Source organism: Cetorhinus maximus, chromosome 6 (genome assembly GCF_964194155.1).
Source record: "Cetorhinus maximus chromosome 6, sCetMax3.hap1.1, whole genome shotgun sequence".
NCBI classification, from domain to species: domain Eukaryota; kingdom Metazoa; phylum Chordata; class Chondrichthyes; order Lamniformes; family Cetorhinidae; genus Cetorhinus; species Cetorhinus maximus.
The window spans coordinates 125679030-125697497 of NC_135884.1; the positions used below are offsets into that span (position 1 = coordinate 125679030).

At 39.4% G+C, this 18468-nt stretch overlaps 1 protein-coding gene across 2 annotated transcripts in view; it reads right to left on the reverse strand.

Annotated features, from left to right (window-relative positions):
- spire2 (spire-type actin nucleation factor 2) overlaps positions 1–16691 on the reverse strand; it is a 91601-nt gene extending 74910 nt beyond the window's left edge. The window contains exons 1-2 of one of the 2 annotated variants that reach the window (XM_078544446.1): positions 16302–16691; positions 9660–9703 (exon numbers count right to left, since the gene is read on the reverse strand). In XM_078544446.1, coding sequence (XP_078400572.1) covers positions 9660–9703; positions 16302–16587 — 330 coding nt within the window. In that variant the 5' untranslated portion in view covers positions 16588–16691. Of the gene's footprint in view, positions 1–7885; positions 8002–9659; positions 9704–16301 lie in introns of those variants that run through there. The other variant, XM_078544447.1, reaches the window with a different exon arrangement.
- Between the last annotated feature and the right edge of the window lie 1777 nt (positions 16692–18468).

Sequence of the window (18468 nt, forward strand, 5' to 3'; positions counted from 1 at the left end):
ACCTTACTTAACCGGACAGCTTTCAGTGGATGAACCATGACTTATTACATTAGCCTTGTGGTTTGCACTCAGAACGCAGGACACCATGGGTAAAATTCCTCAGGGCTTTACTTGCTTTGCTGCTGTAATTTGAATGGAAACCTCATTTATCTGTTTAAATGGGGCTTTCTGCAAACCTTCACCAATGTTACAGTGGGGGGAGCAGAAAAAGCCCCAAGGAAACTCTGCTGCATCCTTAAGCAGAACCGCATCCAAGCCAGCTTGTATGTCATGAAACTAAGACTCTTTCAATGGGCTACAATGTATTAGAATCATGCATTTCCTAACTGACCTTTTCTTCTTAATTGCCCATACTAAAATAGGAATAGTCACGCAGATCTGTTTGATACTGACTTTAAAGAGGAAATGTAGTAATCTGAGTGGCAGCAGGAGTTCAGATTGATAAAACTGCACCAGTGAAGTGATGAGATTTCATTTTGACTGCAGTATCTAAAGCAATTATTAAACTCTCTACTCACCACTCTTCACTAGACATTGTCAGCAGATCTTAATTCAAGAGAACATTGAACAGGAGCTGATTGATTTTAGGCAATTTCACTCATTATGAACTGTGTAATTCACATGACTGGGCCCTAATAGTCAACTGCTTGCTACATGATAAGTGAGTCTACAGTGCAAACACAGATTAAGAAGAGTACTGACATGGCATCAGCTGAAACTTGAGCAAATTAAAACACAACTTATTGAATACAGACAGTACATCAATGGTTCTTAAATGTTAGCTTAAACAATTCACTGAAATGACTTTTGTGAAAAAATGAAAATTAACACAAATTTATTTGAAGAAATGTTAGTAGCAGATTCAGACCAGGGAATTGGATCAAATTGTCACAATTAATGGAACTGGAATCCCTGAAAGACGGGTCACACTCCTTACTCTGTTGAGCAGGACTCTCTCTCTGCTAAGACTACAAATCTCATGACTAGTATAATTTCAGTCCACATTTGTCCAGGGAAAAATCTGTGTGTGCCACATCAATAGTGCAAGCTGAATAAGGTTCCCTTTCTCTTAGGTTTTTTAAAACATTTTTCAATGTTCTATCACTTGAAGGGATTTAACAAATGAATCTCTCTCTCCCTGTTGGGAACTGACTACCCAATGGACAGTAGAACTCAGCAGACGAAATAGGCAAAAATAAATCCAACATGTGATTTCATTTGTGCTCTTTTTAAGGTAACAAGAGCAAACCTTGTTTGCTAGTCAAAGTTTGACGACTTAAATCTTGTTTTGTACTAGATTCTCCTCCACCAGTCACAGGAGTTGTACTACACTACTAATGAAGATGGGACTAACCTACTGCTTCATTTCTCCCTCAGTTCCCCACCACAAAAATTCTTCAAAGCAATGTGGGATCCCTCATCTATTTTTACTGCCTCCTATTCTTTGCAGCCTCACGGTCTATGCCATTTTGTGTTTTGGTCCTTCACCTAGGTTCTACTATACAAATAATATAGGTCTAGGCCCAGCACACTTGCTCACAGTACCAGTACTTGTAGCCATTGATCAGTGCCTTTATTACTCCCCATGAATCAGCCAATGCAAACCACTCTAGACTAACAGCACCAAAGGCTTTTAAATTCCAATTGTATTTATATTTTCCAACCTTACAATGAATGTGTTATTCACATGTCAAAAATTCTAGCAGAAAAATGCTAAAATGTTACAAAATGTCATCAATATCCAGAATGATTTTTGAATACTATGCACCTTGCATGTAGCTGTTAACAGAATACCACAGCAAAGCTGTGATAACAAAACTGGGACAACATGCAGTAGTCATTGATTCAACTCTCTGGCTCCTTACAAACTGTAAAGGGTTGACTATATGCAAAGACACCATCAGGAAGAGCTAAATGAAGGGGGATGGGCTGATCTCCACTTACTGAAAGGAAACCTTCAGTGGAAGTGCTGACAGATTGTTATTTGATATGCTTTCTATTTACCAATAGCACATAGCTTCTGTCCCTTTAGAAAGCTGCACAGTTCAATAGTAAGTCTGTTAAAAAAAAACTCTAGTTCTTGCTGAATGGTCTTTTTAAAAAATATATAACTGTTGAAATGATCAGCAAAATAGAATGACAAAAAGGGGCTGATTTTTTCTTCAGGCTTATGAATAGAAACCTGTTGTCATTTTTTTTTTAAAAAGAGGGTTGTCAGGCATGTTAAGTTGGATAGTCTTGAGGGTGCAGTTTTACCCAACATCTGAGTTAATAAAAGAGACAATTCTGAATTCTAATTAATGCAAAAAGTGATTGTAGGGATGACCTCTTGATTTAAGCGCTATAAAATCTCCCCTACAGGTGGTACAATCCGGTTAAAAGTTACATTCTAAAGATGTTTCAGCAGCCCATGCACCTGCTTGTCAAAACTTTAAACATTTTATATTGTTTCTAATATTGGAACAAAATAGATCTCCTGCCACCTCACCTAATATTTAAAATTGGCTGCCAGTAAAAATTGAACTCTACGTGTGACGCACTCATAATTGCAGGAATGCTGTCATTACACCTTGATATTGGTCAGTTTCAGTATAACTCCAGTCCATAGACTCCATTGCAGATGATAGGTACTGAGCTCAGATTGGTGTCTCCAGCATTACTGCAACTCACATTCCATCGTCTTTTGATAGCTGCTGTGCAAGATGGCTAAGCACTAATTAGAAACATAGAAACTAGGAGCAGGAGTAGGCCATTCGGCCCTTCGAGCCTGTTCCACCATTCATTATGATCATGGCTGATCATCCAATTCAATAGCCTGCTCCCACTTTCTCCCCATATCCTTTGATCCCTTTCGTTCCAAGAGCTATATCTAACTCCTTCTTGAAAACATACAATGTTTTGGTCTCAACTACTTTCTCTGGTAATGAATTCCACAGGCTCACCACTCTCTGGGTGAAGAAATTTCTTCTCATCTCAGTCCTAAATGGTCTACCCCATTTCCTCAGACTGTGACCCCTGGTTCTGGACTCCCCCACCATCGGGAACATCCTTCCTGCATCTACACTGTCTAGTCCTGTTAGAATTTTACAGGTTTCTATGAGATCCCCCCTCATCCTTCTGAACTCCAGCGAATATAATCCTAATCGACTCAGTCTCTCCTCATATGTCAGTCCTGCCATCCCAGGAATCAGTCGGGTAAACCTTCGCTGCACTCTCTCTATAGCAAGTACATCCTTCCTCAGATAAGGAGACCAAAACTTCACACAGTATTCCAGGTGTGGTCTCACCAAGGCCCTGTACAATTACAGCAAGACATCCCTGTTCCTGTACTCGAATCCTTTGGCTATGAAGGCCAACATACCATTTGCCTTCTTTACCGCCTGCTGCACCGGCATGCTTACCTTCAGCATTATTCAGTAATTATTGCAAACAAAAGCAGAAATAATGGAAATATCCACAATGGCTGTCAACCTCCGAGAAAGGAAGGTAGCCAAACATTTCAGGTGGGCCCTTTCACTAATTCCCACTTGAAATGATGGCCTACACTTTCTCTTGGCAGGTGATATGTGCCTAGGCTGCATTTCCAACACTTTTAGTTTTTATTTCAGATTCACATCATTCAATAATTTTTCTGTTAATCTTTACTGTCCGATAAAAACTTTGACAATGTTTTCTTAAAACATTTTTAATAAAGGTTGACCAGGCCAACAGAAATATAACCAATGATGATCTGATGACATTACGATTCATGCCATGTTTCTGACACATGGTAACAAAGTGCTACTTTGGGATTTGTACACAGAGGTGGTCACATATTGATCAGTAATACGAGTGCTGAATTTGCAAACATTCACCTTCTCACAGCCATTGGTCCCTTTAAAATGGTTAGAGTGAAGTCAACTTAAAAAAGCTGATGCCTTTCTATGATAGGATGGTCACATTGTTCATTGTGATCACTTCAAAAGGGACACATTTAACTCTAGATTAAGATTCAGTAGTTTGCTACAGTTGGCTCTGGACAACAATCAAGTTGAACCATGAATTCTGTGCAATAACACTCAATGGGAATGACCACTTGGAATATTATGCTTTATTGAGGTTTTATTTATTTGGACTGGCTTCGCATTCTTGCCAGAGAATCATTCAATATCACAACATCACTCTTGCCATTAATGGAAACCACTTATAAGCACTATCCCTGACTAAAGAACGAAGTGAATGAAACATTTATCAATCAATTTATCTGGTTAACTATTCAAGGTCCACAGTAACAGCCAATCATTTTGATCTGATTCTGGAACAGTCACAAACTAAAGCTCTGTTAACAGCGGTAACCTTAACAGTCAACCTTATCTTTCCAGAAAAATAGAATCCCTGGAATAAAGGGCTCATTTTTGAGGAAAATCAATAGCAACTGGGATCTTTAAGAAAATGTAATTCCCTCAGGCTAGATCGAGGGTTTGATTGGTCAGGTACAATGACTTGTTCTAATTCTAGAAAATTGTTTACAGAATACTGAAACAAAAACAGTACAAGTGAGAAAGAAACCCCAGTTCAAAGAGTTAAAGACAATGCTATGTGCACACACAAAATCTGGGCACCAACTGAGAGTTTCACTGGAATTTCACTGGATATCCAAGGGCTTTATAATCTGACTGCTATGTGGAACAGAGAATAATGGCTGAAACTTTGAGTGATATTGATCAGTACACAGTCAAAAGTATTTCATGTTCCTGACCAATTTTTCTACCAAAATATTTACACAGCAAATTTGCATCCAAAAGAACGAAAACTGAATCTATATTTGATTCACAGCTTAGTGAATTTTTCAAATCCTCTCATTTCCGATTGTTGCTAGATGGTCATATATAGGTTGTCTGCTTGCATAATGTTTTGGTTCATCAACATACTATGGAAAACAGCAGCAGAGTACATGTTTGTTCCAACCCAACAAGTTCTTAACCTCTGGTTGACCTGTAAGGATCAACTGCAAGTGCAAGGCTATGCATCTCTATGGAAGGCAGAATGTCAGGAAAATCACCCAGTGCTCATCCTGTCTAGTTCTACAAGCTGCTTATAGCTCACAGGAGGCTGTCTGCATCAGTTAGGTAAGTGTATGGAGATAGGAAAATCTAATGGAGGAAGGGCAAAAAGTAACTTTTGAACATGAAGAGACGGTTTCTAAAAAAGAAAACTGTGCTGTTTGGAGAATATTAAAAAAAAATTCCATACAGAATTCCCACAAGGTCAACACAATGATTTTCTCAACAAGGTTCAAACAGAAAATATGTTTGTTTTAATGTCCTAAGCTATTATGCATGAAAAAGGCAGTAATAGCCAGTCACTGGCGCCAATGTTCTGATCCAAGCAATTGGATCAAAGGACAGAGAGAGGAGAGAAGGGAAAAAGACAAATGGCATGGCCCAATGATTCTAGAAACAGAAACTAGCTTCAGAGTTGGGGATAGTTTTTAATCACTATTCTACCTGAATTATGATAAGTTAACCTGATGTGGCCCTCTCAGTACTTTTTGTCATCAGAATGTATTTCACTGATCCAAAAGGTGAATGCCACTGATCATATCCATCAGATATGACAGGCTATGGTTGTTACAACCATCCCTGTAAGCTGGTGTTGTGAAGGATGGGCCTGGCTAAGTTGCCACAGAAAGCTCCATTCACTTGGACCATGCTGTACAACTAATCTCTCATGGCAAAGTTAATGCAGAAAAATATTTTACACCACAAGTCCATCAGGCAGTGGTCTGCACATAAGATCCTCGAGGCCATGCGGGAAAAGGAGGTGGTAGACCCTGTCAGATGGTTCCCTGAGCAGACTGTCAAAGTCATTTGGCAGTATGTCTCATCACTAGAACTCTCAAACAAGCAACAAGACGTAGCTTGGCTGGTTGTGAGAAGGGCCTTCCTGGACCCAGAATCTAAACCTCTCCGCATGTTGCCCTCGAAGTGACTGTGATGGGGAAGGGACAGTTGTCCACCTCCTTCTGGAATTTGCCTTAACAAAGCAGGTCTGGAAAAAGATGCAGTGGTTTTTGTCAGGGTTCATCCTGTGCAGCTCCAGGACGAAGGACTCTGTGCTGTATGGGCTGTTCACAGTGATACACACCGAGACAAACATCGACTACAGCTGGAGGACCAGCAACTTGATGGGAAGATGCTCTTTGGTCTGCCTGAAAGTTGTTGGTCTTCCAACGCAAAGAGTTGTCCTTGATGAGTGTTGCAGACTGGCACCTTCCAAGGTCCAGGATTGTGTGCTGAGGGATGCACTAAAGCTTGGGGCAGCTGCCACAAGGGAGCAATGGGGAAAGCCTACTGTCTAAGATCCTTCAGCCGTAGTATAATGAGGGGCTGGAAACTGTGAAAAAACCCTCAGGCTGTATATTGGCATGTAATGAACATTGTAAATTTTGACTGTAATTTTAAATGTAGTAACATACAGTGTTGGAAGGAACTTAATTGCTTTGCACTTTAAGTAATATCAATGTTAAATGGTCATATAATATACTTTCATAAATTTTATGACCAAAGTATACTTTTGGAAAAAAAATCCCAGTAAGCTGAGCATCTTAATACATAACGAGTAAACATTCTCTTTCATATTGTGCATTCACACCCAAGCATATTGGCTGAAGGGAGGGGAATTCAACAATCTATTATGCTGCCTTTGTGTGGCACAGTAGGTGTGGCAATGAGTAGTAATGAGGTTAACTACATAATCAGAGCAAAAATAATTACAAAGTTCTCTATCCATGAACACAATGAGTTTAACTGACAAATGCTGTTGCACAAGTCCAGACGGTGTTTTAATATATCCAGAAAACTGCTTTTTAAGTTCCAACACTTTGTTGTAATGATAACATTTTCAAATTCTGCTCTAGCAAGCAATGTAAGAAATCAGATCGATGTGCCACTGTACAAAGGTTGCAATATTCCTCAATGCTGCAATAGCATTCCAACACATAATAGCAAGTCACTTCATGTGCAGCACTTGGCCAATTATCATAAGGAAACAATCACTTATAACCATTGCCTTCCAATTATGACTAAATCATTGTTTGTGCACTACTTGCATTACAGGTATTCATAGATTAGTGAAATAGTATCCAACTACTTATGTGGGGACAAATTGTTATTTCAGAATGACCTTGAATTATATTTCACCTATATACAAATGCTTTAGGACAATAAACTAACTGTTGACTTGGCACATTGTCTAAATATTACATGTATATTATTTACAACACTGAAATAGGTGTTGGAATTTGAAATGACACTGAGTTTATTCCAAGCATTAATGCTCTACCTTATCTAACTGGGAACTTAATTTGTTCTGGAGAAAACAAAAATATACAAATCTTTGAACAGTATTTCTGTTTTTTCTGAACAGTGGAATTGCATCAGGGAGTGTGCGGTATTAATTCCCAGAATTAGACTCTTTAAGGTAGCGAATTATCAACCTGTGCACTGTCCAACATTTAGAACCAGTAGCTTGGCACAGTTCAAGATACCAACTTCAGTGTTAAGAAAAAAAATGGCAAAACTTTGCCAACAAAATTTGCAGACTGTCTGCTTGCTATTCATAATTGGTCTCTTTTAAAGTCTCTATACTAATTCATACTGTTCTCTCCAGAGCCCATATAATGATGTTAAATTACCAGCTATTTCATGGAGTTGTTTTATCGGTTTTATATACTCTTCACAAATTTGAATGTTGCACTGGTGCAGAGGTCAGTGCATTTCACAATCAGGCAAGGAACTTGATGGTGACACAAAGAAGAAAACAGAGCCACCCTCCCCTCAACCAACTCAAGCAGCATCACATCCACATCAGCAGTCATCAAAAAGGAGGCAATGTTTTGGGCTACAATTATCTGCAGACTCATGGTTGCAAATTAGGATTCCTCACTCTTCATGGTTGCTTGTCACTTCTGAGCCTCTCCCCCTTCAGCCTTGGAAAGTCTGCAAGTTAGACGAGCTAGCTCTGAACCTTTCCAAAGGCTGTTATGAATTGTTTCCCTATTCTACAATGTCCCTTTCAGTTTTACCTGAAGCGTTGAATATTTATGCAAATAACCCAAACCATGGAAACTGAGAGCTATTAACTCATTACCATTCTGGCAAGATTTTATTTTGGTTTTTGACTTAAAGAAAAAAAGAATGAATTAATTTATATACTGGTTTTTAAGACATCCCTAAGCACTACATGCCAATGAAAGACTTCTTTGTTATGTTGAAAGCATGGAAGTCAGTTTGCACACTGCCAGATCGCACAATAAGAAAAACGAATTGTAGATCTGTTCAGATTAATTTTGATTGAGGAGTGAGTGTAGCCTAGGAGACTCGGAGAACTCTCGTGTTTTTCCTTGAATGGGATCTTATACTGAAAGGGCAGCTGGGCCCTTGGTTTAGTGTCTTATCCAAAAGATGTCATCTCTGACAGTGGAGTGTTCCCTCTCAGTTTAGATGGTGAGTTCAAATCTCTGGCTTAAATCCATTACTCCCTAGGCTCAGAGGGAAAAGTGTTAGTATTGAACCATGACTGACAGCTACTGATCTCGCTTATATCAACAGACAGAAATTAGTGCCAATAGCTCTGATCTATATACACAAGTTGACTGAGGTTCTGCAATGGTGATCTCAGCTAGATTGGCAGTAGGAGTGTCACAATTCATTATCCAACAACTTATGTTGGAAAATGCGCTTGTGTGGCTATCAGGAGAGTACAGAATTGGCCTGCTACATGATGCCTTCATCCACATGCCTGGATAATCGTATAAAAATACACTTTCGGGCTCACATGTGAACACTGGCCACTTGGGTGAGATACTGGAGACTGCCCAGTGCCTACAGTACTCACGTGGAGTCAGTGATTTCAGGAGGTAAGCAGTAGAGCATAGAGCAAAAACAAGAAATACACAAGTGAGATTTCCCAAGCCGCTGAAGGTCCTAGTGACTTTTAAGACATCTATTCCGCTTGAAAGATGCGCCTAATAAGTATGTCTTAAATTATTTATCAGTAGCAGTTATCAAACTATATGGTTCAGTTTCAATTGCAATCTATTCTAAATCAGTGATTCTCAAACTTTCTTGTCCATGGACCACTTGGATGGGGCAAAAGGCCCTGCCGATCACCTATCGACCTTACCTCACCTACCTCTGCTTGCTAGCACAAAGAAACTCAATCAGGATTAATGTGGAGAATGGTGTTGCTTTTGATGAGACGCCAGTGACATGATGTTTGGTCCCAAGCTGGACAGCTTCAGCTTGAGGTTGGGCTCCACATCCAGCCAGTTTCTCTTCTTTGTTTCCAGCCCCATAAACGTTGAGAATCCGATTGCACAGTTTTATGTTGTTGGGAAAGGCAACAGGGGCTTCAGAGCTGTGTCAGTGAGTCCCAGGATACTTGGAGCTACAGGTCAGTCGAACTTTTCTCACCCATTGAATTCGGTGATCTCACCGATTACCAGCTTCAGCAGCCTATATTTTGAACCAGCTTGCAGAACATCTGGAGGAACTCATGGACTGGAGCACGCTTTGAGAACCACTGTTCTAAATGACTGATCCATGAAACTGAATATTTATCAAATGAACAAAATGCAATATGAATCATTTGAATTATTATAGTTGACAGACACATACCTGTCCTTCTGTACATAATCGAGGGGACATCTTCGCCTTTGAGTCTAAAATGAGAAAATAAATAGGTTACCAAGACCAACAATTCTTAGGGGATAGATTTACCTCAAGTCAAATGAAGTTATTCTTTTAATGTTTTTATCAACTTTTTACTAGATCTACAACTTTGCCTTGAGCAGGCAAGACGTTCTATTTAACTCTAGGATACATAACATTCTCAAATCTGTGCCAATCATACTCTCCCTAACCTACTGCTTTCTTGTTCTTTAAACATCTTAATGGTTGTCAAGCATTCCCTACCTAGAGTATTTGTCCTGCTCAAGCAGGAACATTTGAGGAAAATTTTAGTCCGTAATGATTCATATTAAGCAGAAGAGCCAAAATATGCCAGCTTTTAATTTAAAAACTGTGGTAATAAAGTAAAAAATAATAGGTTTAATTTATCTTTGTGGAAAATTTGCATTAAAAGCACAAAATCTACAAGTATTCAAGTTGAGCACCTGTGCTGGCAATGATTAGGAGCAAATGATTGAAATCCCAGCCAGGACATCAGCTAGATGGTTTATAGCAGTTCTTAGTCAGATTTCACCTAGGGGCATTTTCAAAATAAATGGCTGCCTCCATACTTCATGTGGAATAGACTGAATATTTCAAGGTTTTACAGGTGGCAATTTAAAGAAAAATCAATTGAAATCAACAGACACAGTCTTCAACCTGTTTATCAATGTGGCCCCTAAACTGCAATTAATATTTAATTTTTAGCATTTTGTAATACGAACAGATTATGTGAAGGACCATGGAATATGAGTTACATTCAACTTCTTACTCTGACTATATGCCCAGATAATAAGAAACAATCTGGTTGCAGAACATAAGTTATGTTCCACAGTCCCTCTTCATATTTTCCTTATACAGAAATAGTGAAGGATAAGGCTGGTTAAAGCACTTACTCCCAGGGCATCCTACTAATTCTCCTAATTCAAAAGTGGTCAATGACAAATACTTGCTAACTTTGAACATGTGACTGCATTTGGCCAACCACATGCAAGATTCAAGATAAGGATTTAATAATTGTTCTGAGGAGATTCAGTAGTCCAACCGCATTGACATTAGATATATTTTAAGCACTCTCTACTTCATAAAGTTTGTGAAACATTGTAATTAGCACAGGACCAATATTTATTACTATGCAATGAATAAACATCACAATGTTTTTCCTAATGTAAAATAATGTTCCTAAGAATGTGTGATGTATTGTAGAAAACAGGTTTTGCTGGAATTAAAAATCAAAGCTGCTGACTCACATTACAATAACTGTTCCAAGTGCTTGTCAATCCAAGTATACTAACTTGGTCCAAACAAAGATTGGTTTTCACAATATTGTGATGGAATATAAAGCTGCTGTTTTAAACAGGTCCATATAAACAAATCTAGGTGAAGGATAACTAGTAGTCAAGTGTGAGATACAGAGTTTATACATGAGAAAGCTATTTTGGCTGCAGGGTGACAGTAATGAGGTCTTCCTTACAAGTGAAATAAACTCTTCTCTTCATTTTTATACAGTGATTACCCTAATAATTATGTTCAAAATAAGTTTGTTTTTTATATCATTTTAATTCAGATTACAAGTACAATGTAATTCAGCATCTCATACAAGTTAAACAAAAACAGAATTACCTGGAAAAACTCAGCAGGTCTGGCAGCATCGGTGGAGAAGAAAAGAGTCGACGTTTTGGGTCCGCACGACCCTTCAACAGAACGTGTGAACCCGAAACGTCGACTCTTTTCTTCTCCACCGATACTGCCAGACCTGCTGAGTTTTTCCAGTTAATTCTGTTTTTGTTTTGGATTTCCAGCATCCGCAGTAGTTTTTTGTTTTTATCTCATACAAGTTGTTTTTCTAAAGTCTAAACATTGTTACTTTCAAAGATGAATCATACAATTACTATAATTATTTAGAAGATTCTCCTAAACTAACTGGTAGCTACTGCGCAGAAAGATCTAGGACTCTGGCGATATCAATGCTGAACAACAGGTTAGAAGTTTGGAGTAACTGTTGCAAAGCAAGAGAATACTGCTGATTTATGGAGGAAATTCCCTTTGCAATGCATCCTGCTCTTTTGATGCCAGGAACAGCATAGAAATCAGCCACACTTTAATTTGCTGTCTTACAATTACAGTTATATTATTTGAAGACATGATCATAATTTAAAAAAAATTAAAAACCCAACTGGTTCAATAATATTATTTAGAGAAGGTACCTGCTATCTCTACCTAATCTGACCTAATTGTGACCCCATTCTCACAGTGATATTGTTGACTCCTATGTGCCCTCTGAAGTGGCCCAGGAAGCCACCTAGTCATATCATGCTGCTAGAGGTTCAAGAAGGTGGCTCACCACCACCTTCTCAGGGCAAACAGGCACGGGCAATAATAAATGTTGTCTTTGCTAGAAATACCCCATCATGGCAATGAATTTGAGGACAAAGCTTTTAGTCATTTTACTTAATCATTAATTTACAAAAACATATCAAGGCTTACACATGAATAAAGCTAAAAAAAAAGTCTAATCAAATTAGTTCAACCCATTACAACCTTTTATAATTGATGGACTTCATTAATACTGTCTATTAAACACAATTAAGTCATCGACAAAATTTTAACCTTACTGTGAAGAGATGGACATCCAAGTGCAAACTTTTGACTGATTGTTGCTTGACCTGTTCATATACAGTGAACTGCCATCTTTAGAGAGACCTTATTGTGATAATTTTTCTGCTCCTGGCAAAATTTTCATTATTATAGTTTCATAGAATAGTTAAGCCCCATTTAAGTTGACAAAACAGCTCAAAGCCTGATAAACAGTCCTCTGCTAGTCTCCGCCAATTTCGTATGTGCTTGAAAATATTTCTTTGCATGTAATTTACCTTAATAAATAATTAACCTTCGACACCTCTTTGACCCTTTTGTCTGTGACATCTTTTGATTATCTGCTCATCTCCACAATCACCACACCCTCAATGTGTCTCTCCCCCCCCCCCCCCCCACCCACCTTAAACCAATTTATATTTCTCCCTTCTTCTAACTATGCTTCAGTTCTGCCGAAGGGCCATGAAGGCTCGAAACGTTAACTGATTTCTTCTCCGCCGATGCTGCCAGACCTGCTGAGTTTTTCCAGGTAATTCTGTTTTTGTTTTGGATTTCCAGCATCCGCAGTAGCTTTTAGCTTTTTGTTTTTAATAAATAAGCTCTGTGCATATATGTAAATCTTTAATTAAATAAGGTGGACAATTTGTTATTATGGTGGTGGGTGTCCGCCAATGTAATTTGATATCTTGCATGATTTACTAAATCAAACATCCCACATAAGCTATAAACAATTGATGGCAACAGCTTGTGTACAAAATAGGAATTTTTCCTGATTATAGACACCTCACAGGTGAACTTGAAAAATGGGTGGACAGTGAACTCTGACAGAGATAAGAGAAGCAAGAAGCTGATTGGCTGTGGTATCCGTTCCTAAAGAGGATGTAGATTAATGAATTGTGGGTGAACTGGTTTTGTCACTTATGTTTCATTAAAAAAACTTCTATGTTCATACTGTAACATTGATAATTTTACAGAATCTCTTTGTATATCTTGTTTATTAGAAGTATATGAAGTCCATATACGACTTTAAAAGAAAATACTAATTTATAAAATACAAATTATATAGACAGACACGATCAGAGGAAAGCCAAATAATATTGTTCCATTGTAAATGAACTTCCTCTCCTTCCCCCTTAAGGTGACTGGGCAGAATTTTGAAAATCCCTTTAAGTATTAAATTCACCATGGTTAAAGCTAATTCCAACTAATACTCGATATATTCATGAGTACTGGATTCAATACTTGGCTCTGCACCACATGATAAACAATATAACTTTATTTTGTTTTAAATTCATTATCAGGAGGTGAGTGGAACAAAAACTGCTCTTAGTGCAAGCCCATGCAGCAGGTGGCAGGGTAGGGACGAGTGCTGTATGATACCAACATAAATTATATTTAGAGTTCTATGCAAAATTACATTTTGATTTGTAAAGTTGCAAGGGCATAAATTGGCTGATTTTCCTCACACATTTTCAAGCTAATGCACCAGGTTAGCATCCGACTCGATAGTTATCTGCCATTAGTACTCGAACTGGCTGCAACAGGGGTATGGCAGTGTACCAGGGATTTTCTTGATTTTCTTTACACCCATGAGTTGTTTCTACTTGGCCAGAACAGTTGAGAGTGGGAACTCAGCAGATCGGCAAACTCTTTAAGGCGGGGGGGGGTGGGGGGAGCGCGCTGTAGAAACAAGTACAGAATTTAGAAGCCAAGTTAACTATGCCATTTCTTCTCAGTGGTTGTCAGCTGTATGGTAATGGCAAAGGCCTCAAAACAAATCATTTTAGTGCTATAAAAGCACAAAATGCTGGAAATACTCCGCAGGTCAGGCAGCAGCTGTGGAGAGAAACAGAGTTAATGTTTCAGCTGGAGATGTCCTTTCATCAGATGCTGCCTGGCCTGCAGGGTATTCATAAGAACACAAGAAATAGGAGCAAGAGTGGACCATGTGGCCCATCGAGCCTGCTCCGCCATTCAACATGATCGTGGCTGATCTTGGGCTTCAACTCCATTTTCCCACCCACTCCCCATATCTTTTAATTCACTGAGACACCAAAAATCTGTCTATCCCAGCCTTAAATGTATTCACTGATGGAGCATCAACAACCCAAAGATTCACAATCATTTGGGTGAAATAATTTCTCCTCATCAGTCCTGATTGATCCTTATCCTGAGATTGTGCTTTAGATTGCCCGAGTAGCAGAAACAATCTCTCAGCATCCACCCTATCAAGCCCCTTCAGAACTTTGTAGGTTTCCATCAGATTGCCTTATTCTTCTAAACTCCAGAGAATACAGGCCCAATTTACTCAGCTGCTCTTCATAGGACAACCCCCTCATCCTAGGGATCAATTTAGTGAACCTTCACTGTACCACCTCCAGTACAAGTATATCCTTTCTTAAACGTAGATACCAAAACTGCACACAGTATTTCAGATGTGGTCTCATCAAAAACCCTGTACAAACAACTGTAGCAAGACTTCTTTATTCTTGTACTTCACTTCCCTTGCAATAAATGTCTATATGCCATTTGCCTTCCTAACTGCTTGCTGCACCTGCATGCTAACTTTCCAGCATCTTCTGTTTTACTTTCGGATTTTCAGCATCAGCAGTATTTTGTCTTTGTTTCATTATTAGTGTAATTTGTGAATAACTAAACCAATAAGCTGCATTTGGCAGCAAAGAATTCTTCTGCTAAAATACTAAGTCTAGCCACAACCATTTAAGTATTAGACACATTAGTTTATGCTCACAGCCTGAAGTCCAAAACTATGCTTTATCAAGATTAACAAATAAATGAAAGGGAGCTGCAGTCCCTTTAAGGAGCTCAGGTGATACTCAAAAATACTACAAGGACACTACGACTAGACAATTGCTTCACAATTCCCTTCAAGACACCAAGTCCTTGTCTGGATCACATCTTACTTCAGAACAAGTGCTAGTCTGGACAATGACTCTTCTAAAAAGCATCACTTAAAACATTAAACCAATAACTTAGATAAAAACAAAAAGCTAAAAGCTACTGCGGATGCTGGAAATCCAAAACAAAAACAGAATTACCTGGAAAAACTCAGCAGGTCTGGCAGCATCGGCGGAGAAGAAATCAGTTAACGTTTCGAGCCTTCATGGCCCTGGTCATGGTCTGCCGAAGGGCCATGAAGGCTCGAAACGTTAACTGATTTCTTCTCCGACGATGCTGCCAGACCTGCTGAGTTTTTCCAGGTAATTCTGTTTTTGAAACCAATAACTTACATTGATGAGATTGAAACAATTTGATTTCAAACATTCATGTACTACATTTTTATTGCAAAAATAGGCTAATTAAGGAAATGGTTTGTAAAACTTGATTTTTCATAAATTCACTGCCTGAAATTTGAAGAATCTAGAGTTTCAAAAGCTGAAACATTCTAAATAAAGCAACAACATCTGAACCGTTTGGGAATGTGGACGGCACATATTAGTTGACATATTAATAGTTTATTATTAGTCTATTAATATTAATAGTTTATCTGTATTTAGATATCCTGAAATCTGTCATATTATAATCATTCTAGGCTTGCACTAATCTCCATGAAAATACAGGAGATTTACAATTGAAATGTTTATTAGATATTTGCATATATATGGATAGCATTAAGAACAATGTTTTGTTTTCACCTGCCAGTATACATGGCGAATGGTGAGGAATTTCTGTTTCATATACAGTGGGTGCATTAACTCTAACCCTGTTACAGTGCAGTGTGTCCATAAGTCACTCATTGCTTCCAGCCGGCCAACTGCTAGTGAAAGTATAACCCGAGCTATGCTGGGAGTTGCCCAGCTCCCCGCGAGTTGCCGGGAGTTGGCTAACTATAGTTATGGTATGGCTAAGCCTCTTTGTACTTGTGGCTCTGTGGGACAAGGCTAGGAATGAAGTGATAAAGACTGGAAAGTTGTGGGTCGGTGTTATGTGGTTACCTGATGCTGGAAGGGGTAAAGTGAGCGGGCTGCCTCTTACCTGTAAGCGATGGCCTCTTCTCCTCCCCGCACAGGGACACGGTGCCATCCCGATGCAGTAGGATGGCTGCCAGCTCCCTGACGCGGCCAATGCGCACCTGCTCCCGGGGCCAGTCTCTGTGTAAGGAGCGGCAGCATTGGTAACAGACCGCCCAGGCTTGCTCTTCGTTGATCGGCTGCTCGTAGGCTCGTAGCACCTCATCCAGGGATAAAATCTGCGGCTCCAGCGCATCGCCGGAGCCGGTTACTTGCTGCTGTGGTTGTCGTTCACTGCCCGACCTGGCCATTTCCCCTTCGGTTTCTCATTTCTACTGCCCAACGTTTCCCCAGGTTCCCATAACAGCGAATCCCAGCCCGAGTCCGCAGCTCCGGTGTCAATCAGCCGGTACCATGTGATCGCCCTGCTCCAGCCCAGCCCAGCCTCCTAAAAACATCCAGCCAAACAGGAGGAGACATGGTCAAAGGACAATGTAGCAAAACAGAGACAAACCGGGACAGCCGCTCAGATTGAAATAAAGTGCCGTTTTTGGAAAGTACGCCGCACCCTGGCTGATGGACTGGCCACAATGTTTCTTTGTTCCCCCACAGCGTTTCCGTGTGCGCCTTGCCGATAGATAACACTGTAAACAGAAGCGGCAGCATCTTTTTTTACACTGCACGGCAAAATACATAGCAACACCCGAGCAGTGAACGTGAAAAGTCTCTGTCACTTTAACACTGACTCCCTCCATCCCAGCAGCCTTTCTCCACAGCCCGCGTATCTATTACCCCTACATCTATACAGGATATACCTCTTACAATCTTCAGTTCCTAAACAAGGATGATTAATATGGTACAATAGACAAAATACGACCTAATTCTACGATATTTCTGTTTGGCTCGTTTGTTATTTTGTATTTTGGGTCGTGAAAGGCGCTACATAATTGCAAGACTTTTTTTTTGTAATTTCTAATCTTGTAATTTGAGAGGTTCGGGCAAATTGTAGAACAATGTACCCATTACTTCCGGAAAAAAGATTTTAAAATAATTTATTTTAAGAGTAGAGAGATCAAATTTAATCGATAGTGTGCATGAACTGATCTTAATGTTTGAAAGATTTCTGATGGCTGGGTAAAGTTGTACATGGTATGTAGAGGTGTACAGAAAGATGTGGTGAAAAGTAGCTGGCATAGAGCTGCTCACTGGTTTTAAGGTTCTGTCAATTGCAAATACTTTTTTATTTTTTGTGTTCCAAGGCTTCATGTTTTGTATTAGAGAGGGGCAAAAAAAGAGACGGAGCATTAGCAACTGGGACCCACAATGTATTTCTTGGAGGGGATTATTTGAAACACAGAAACTCAAACTAGTGCCCAATTGATTGATATTTAGGAGTCTGTGTACGCCAGGTAACTTGCTGCTCCCAAAGACACACAACAGTTTCCCAGAAATACAGAAACATACTGCAGCAATACTTTCAATCCCATCACAGGATATTTACAGCAATGTGCAGTGTCATTCTCGCCCTGCGCATCATTCTGCATCTTGAACAGCCAGGTATTCGTGCTGTCCTTATAACTTACCCAGTCTTTTCGTAGCGAGCTCTTTGAAAGGTACAGTGGAATGTGTCAAGTTTTGCCTTAGGGCACTAGTCTGGGTGAATCAGGCTCTCGACTCAATTGTATCAGCCTGTTTCCTTTAAAATTAAACAATGTACGGAGCTGAGGCAGGGAATCTATTCATCCACGGGCACATTTATAATACTGTTGTGAAAGATTCAAATCCTCAAACTAAGCCACATTTCCTATCTGACTGCCACAGAGAAGAGGACAAGGTCGCCACCCTATTACATCAATAGATTGGAACTTAAGCCTTCCCATGTTTCTCAAGAGTTTAACCAGTATTTATTGCAGCTGCCTGGCTTTCTTTATGGGTCCCATCCAAATTCCAATTTTCAAATCCGATATGATCCCAATTTGCTATGTTAAACGTTTCTGCGTTTAGTCACCAGTGATACAATTTGGCACTGTTTCTAGTTACCAGTGAATGATACAGCACACCGTACAGCTTCCTAGGTTGAAATCGTTTTGAAGACTTTGACACAATGATCTAAAGCATGCACTCACCAGAATTTTTGAACTTTGCCAGCAATTACAGATAGAGTTTCACATATTAACCGTTAGAGGAGCAAT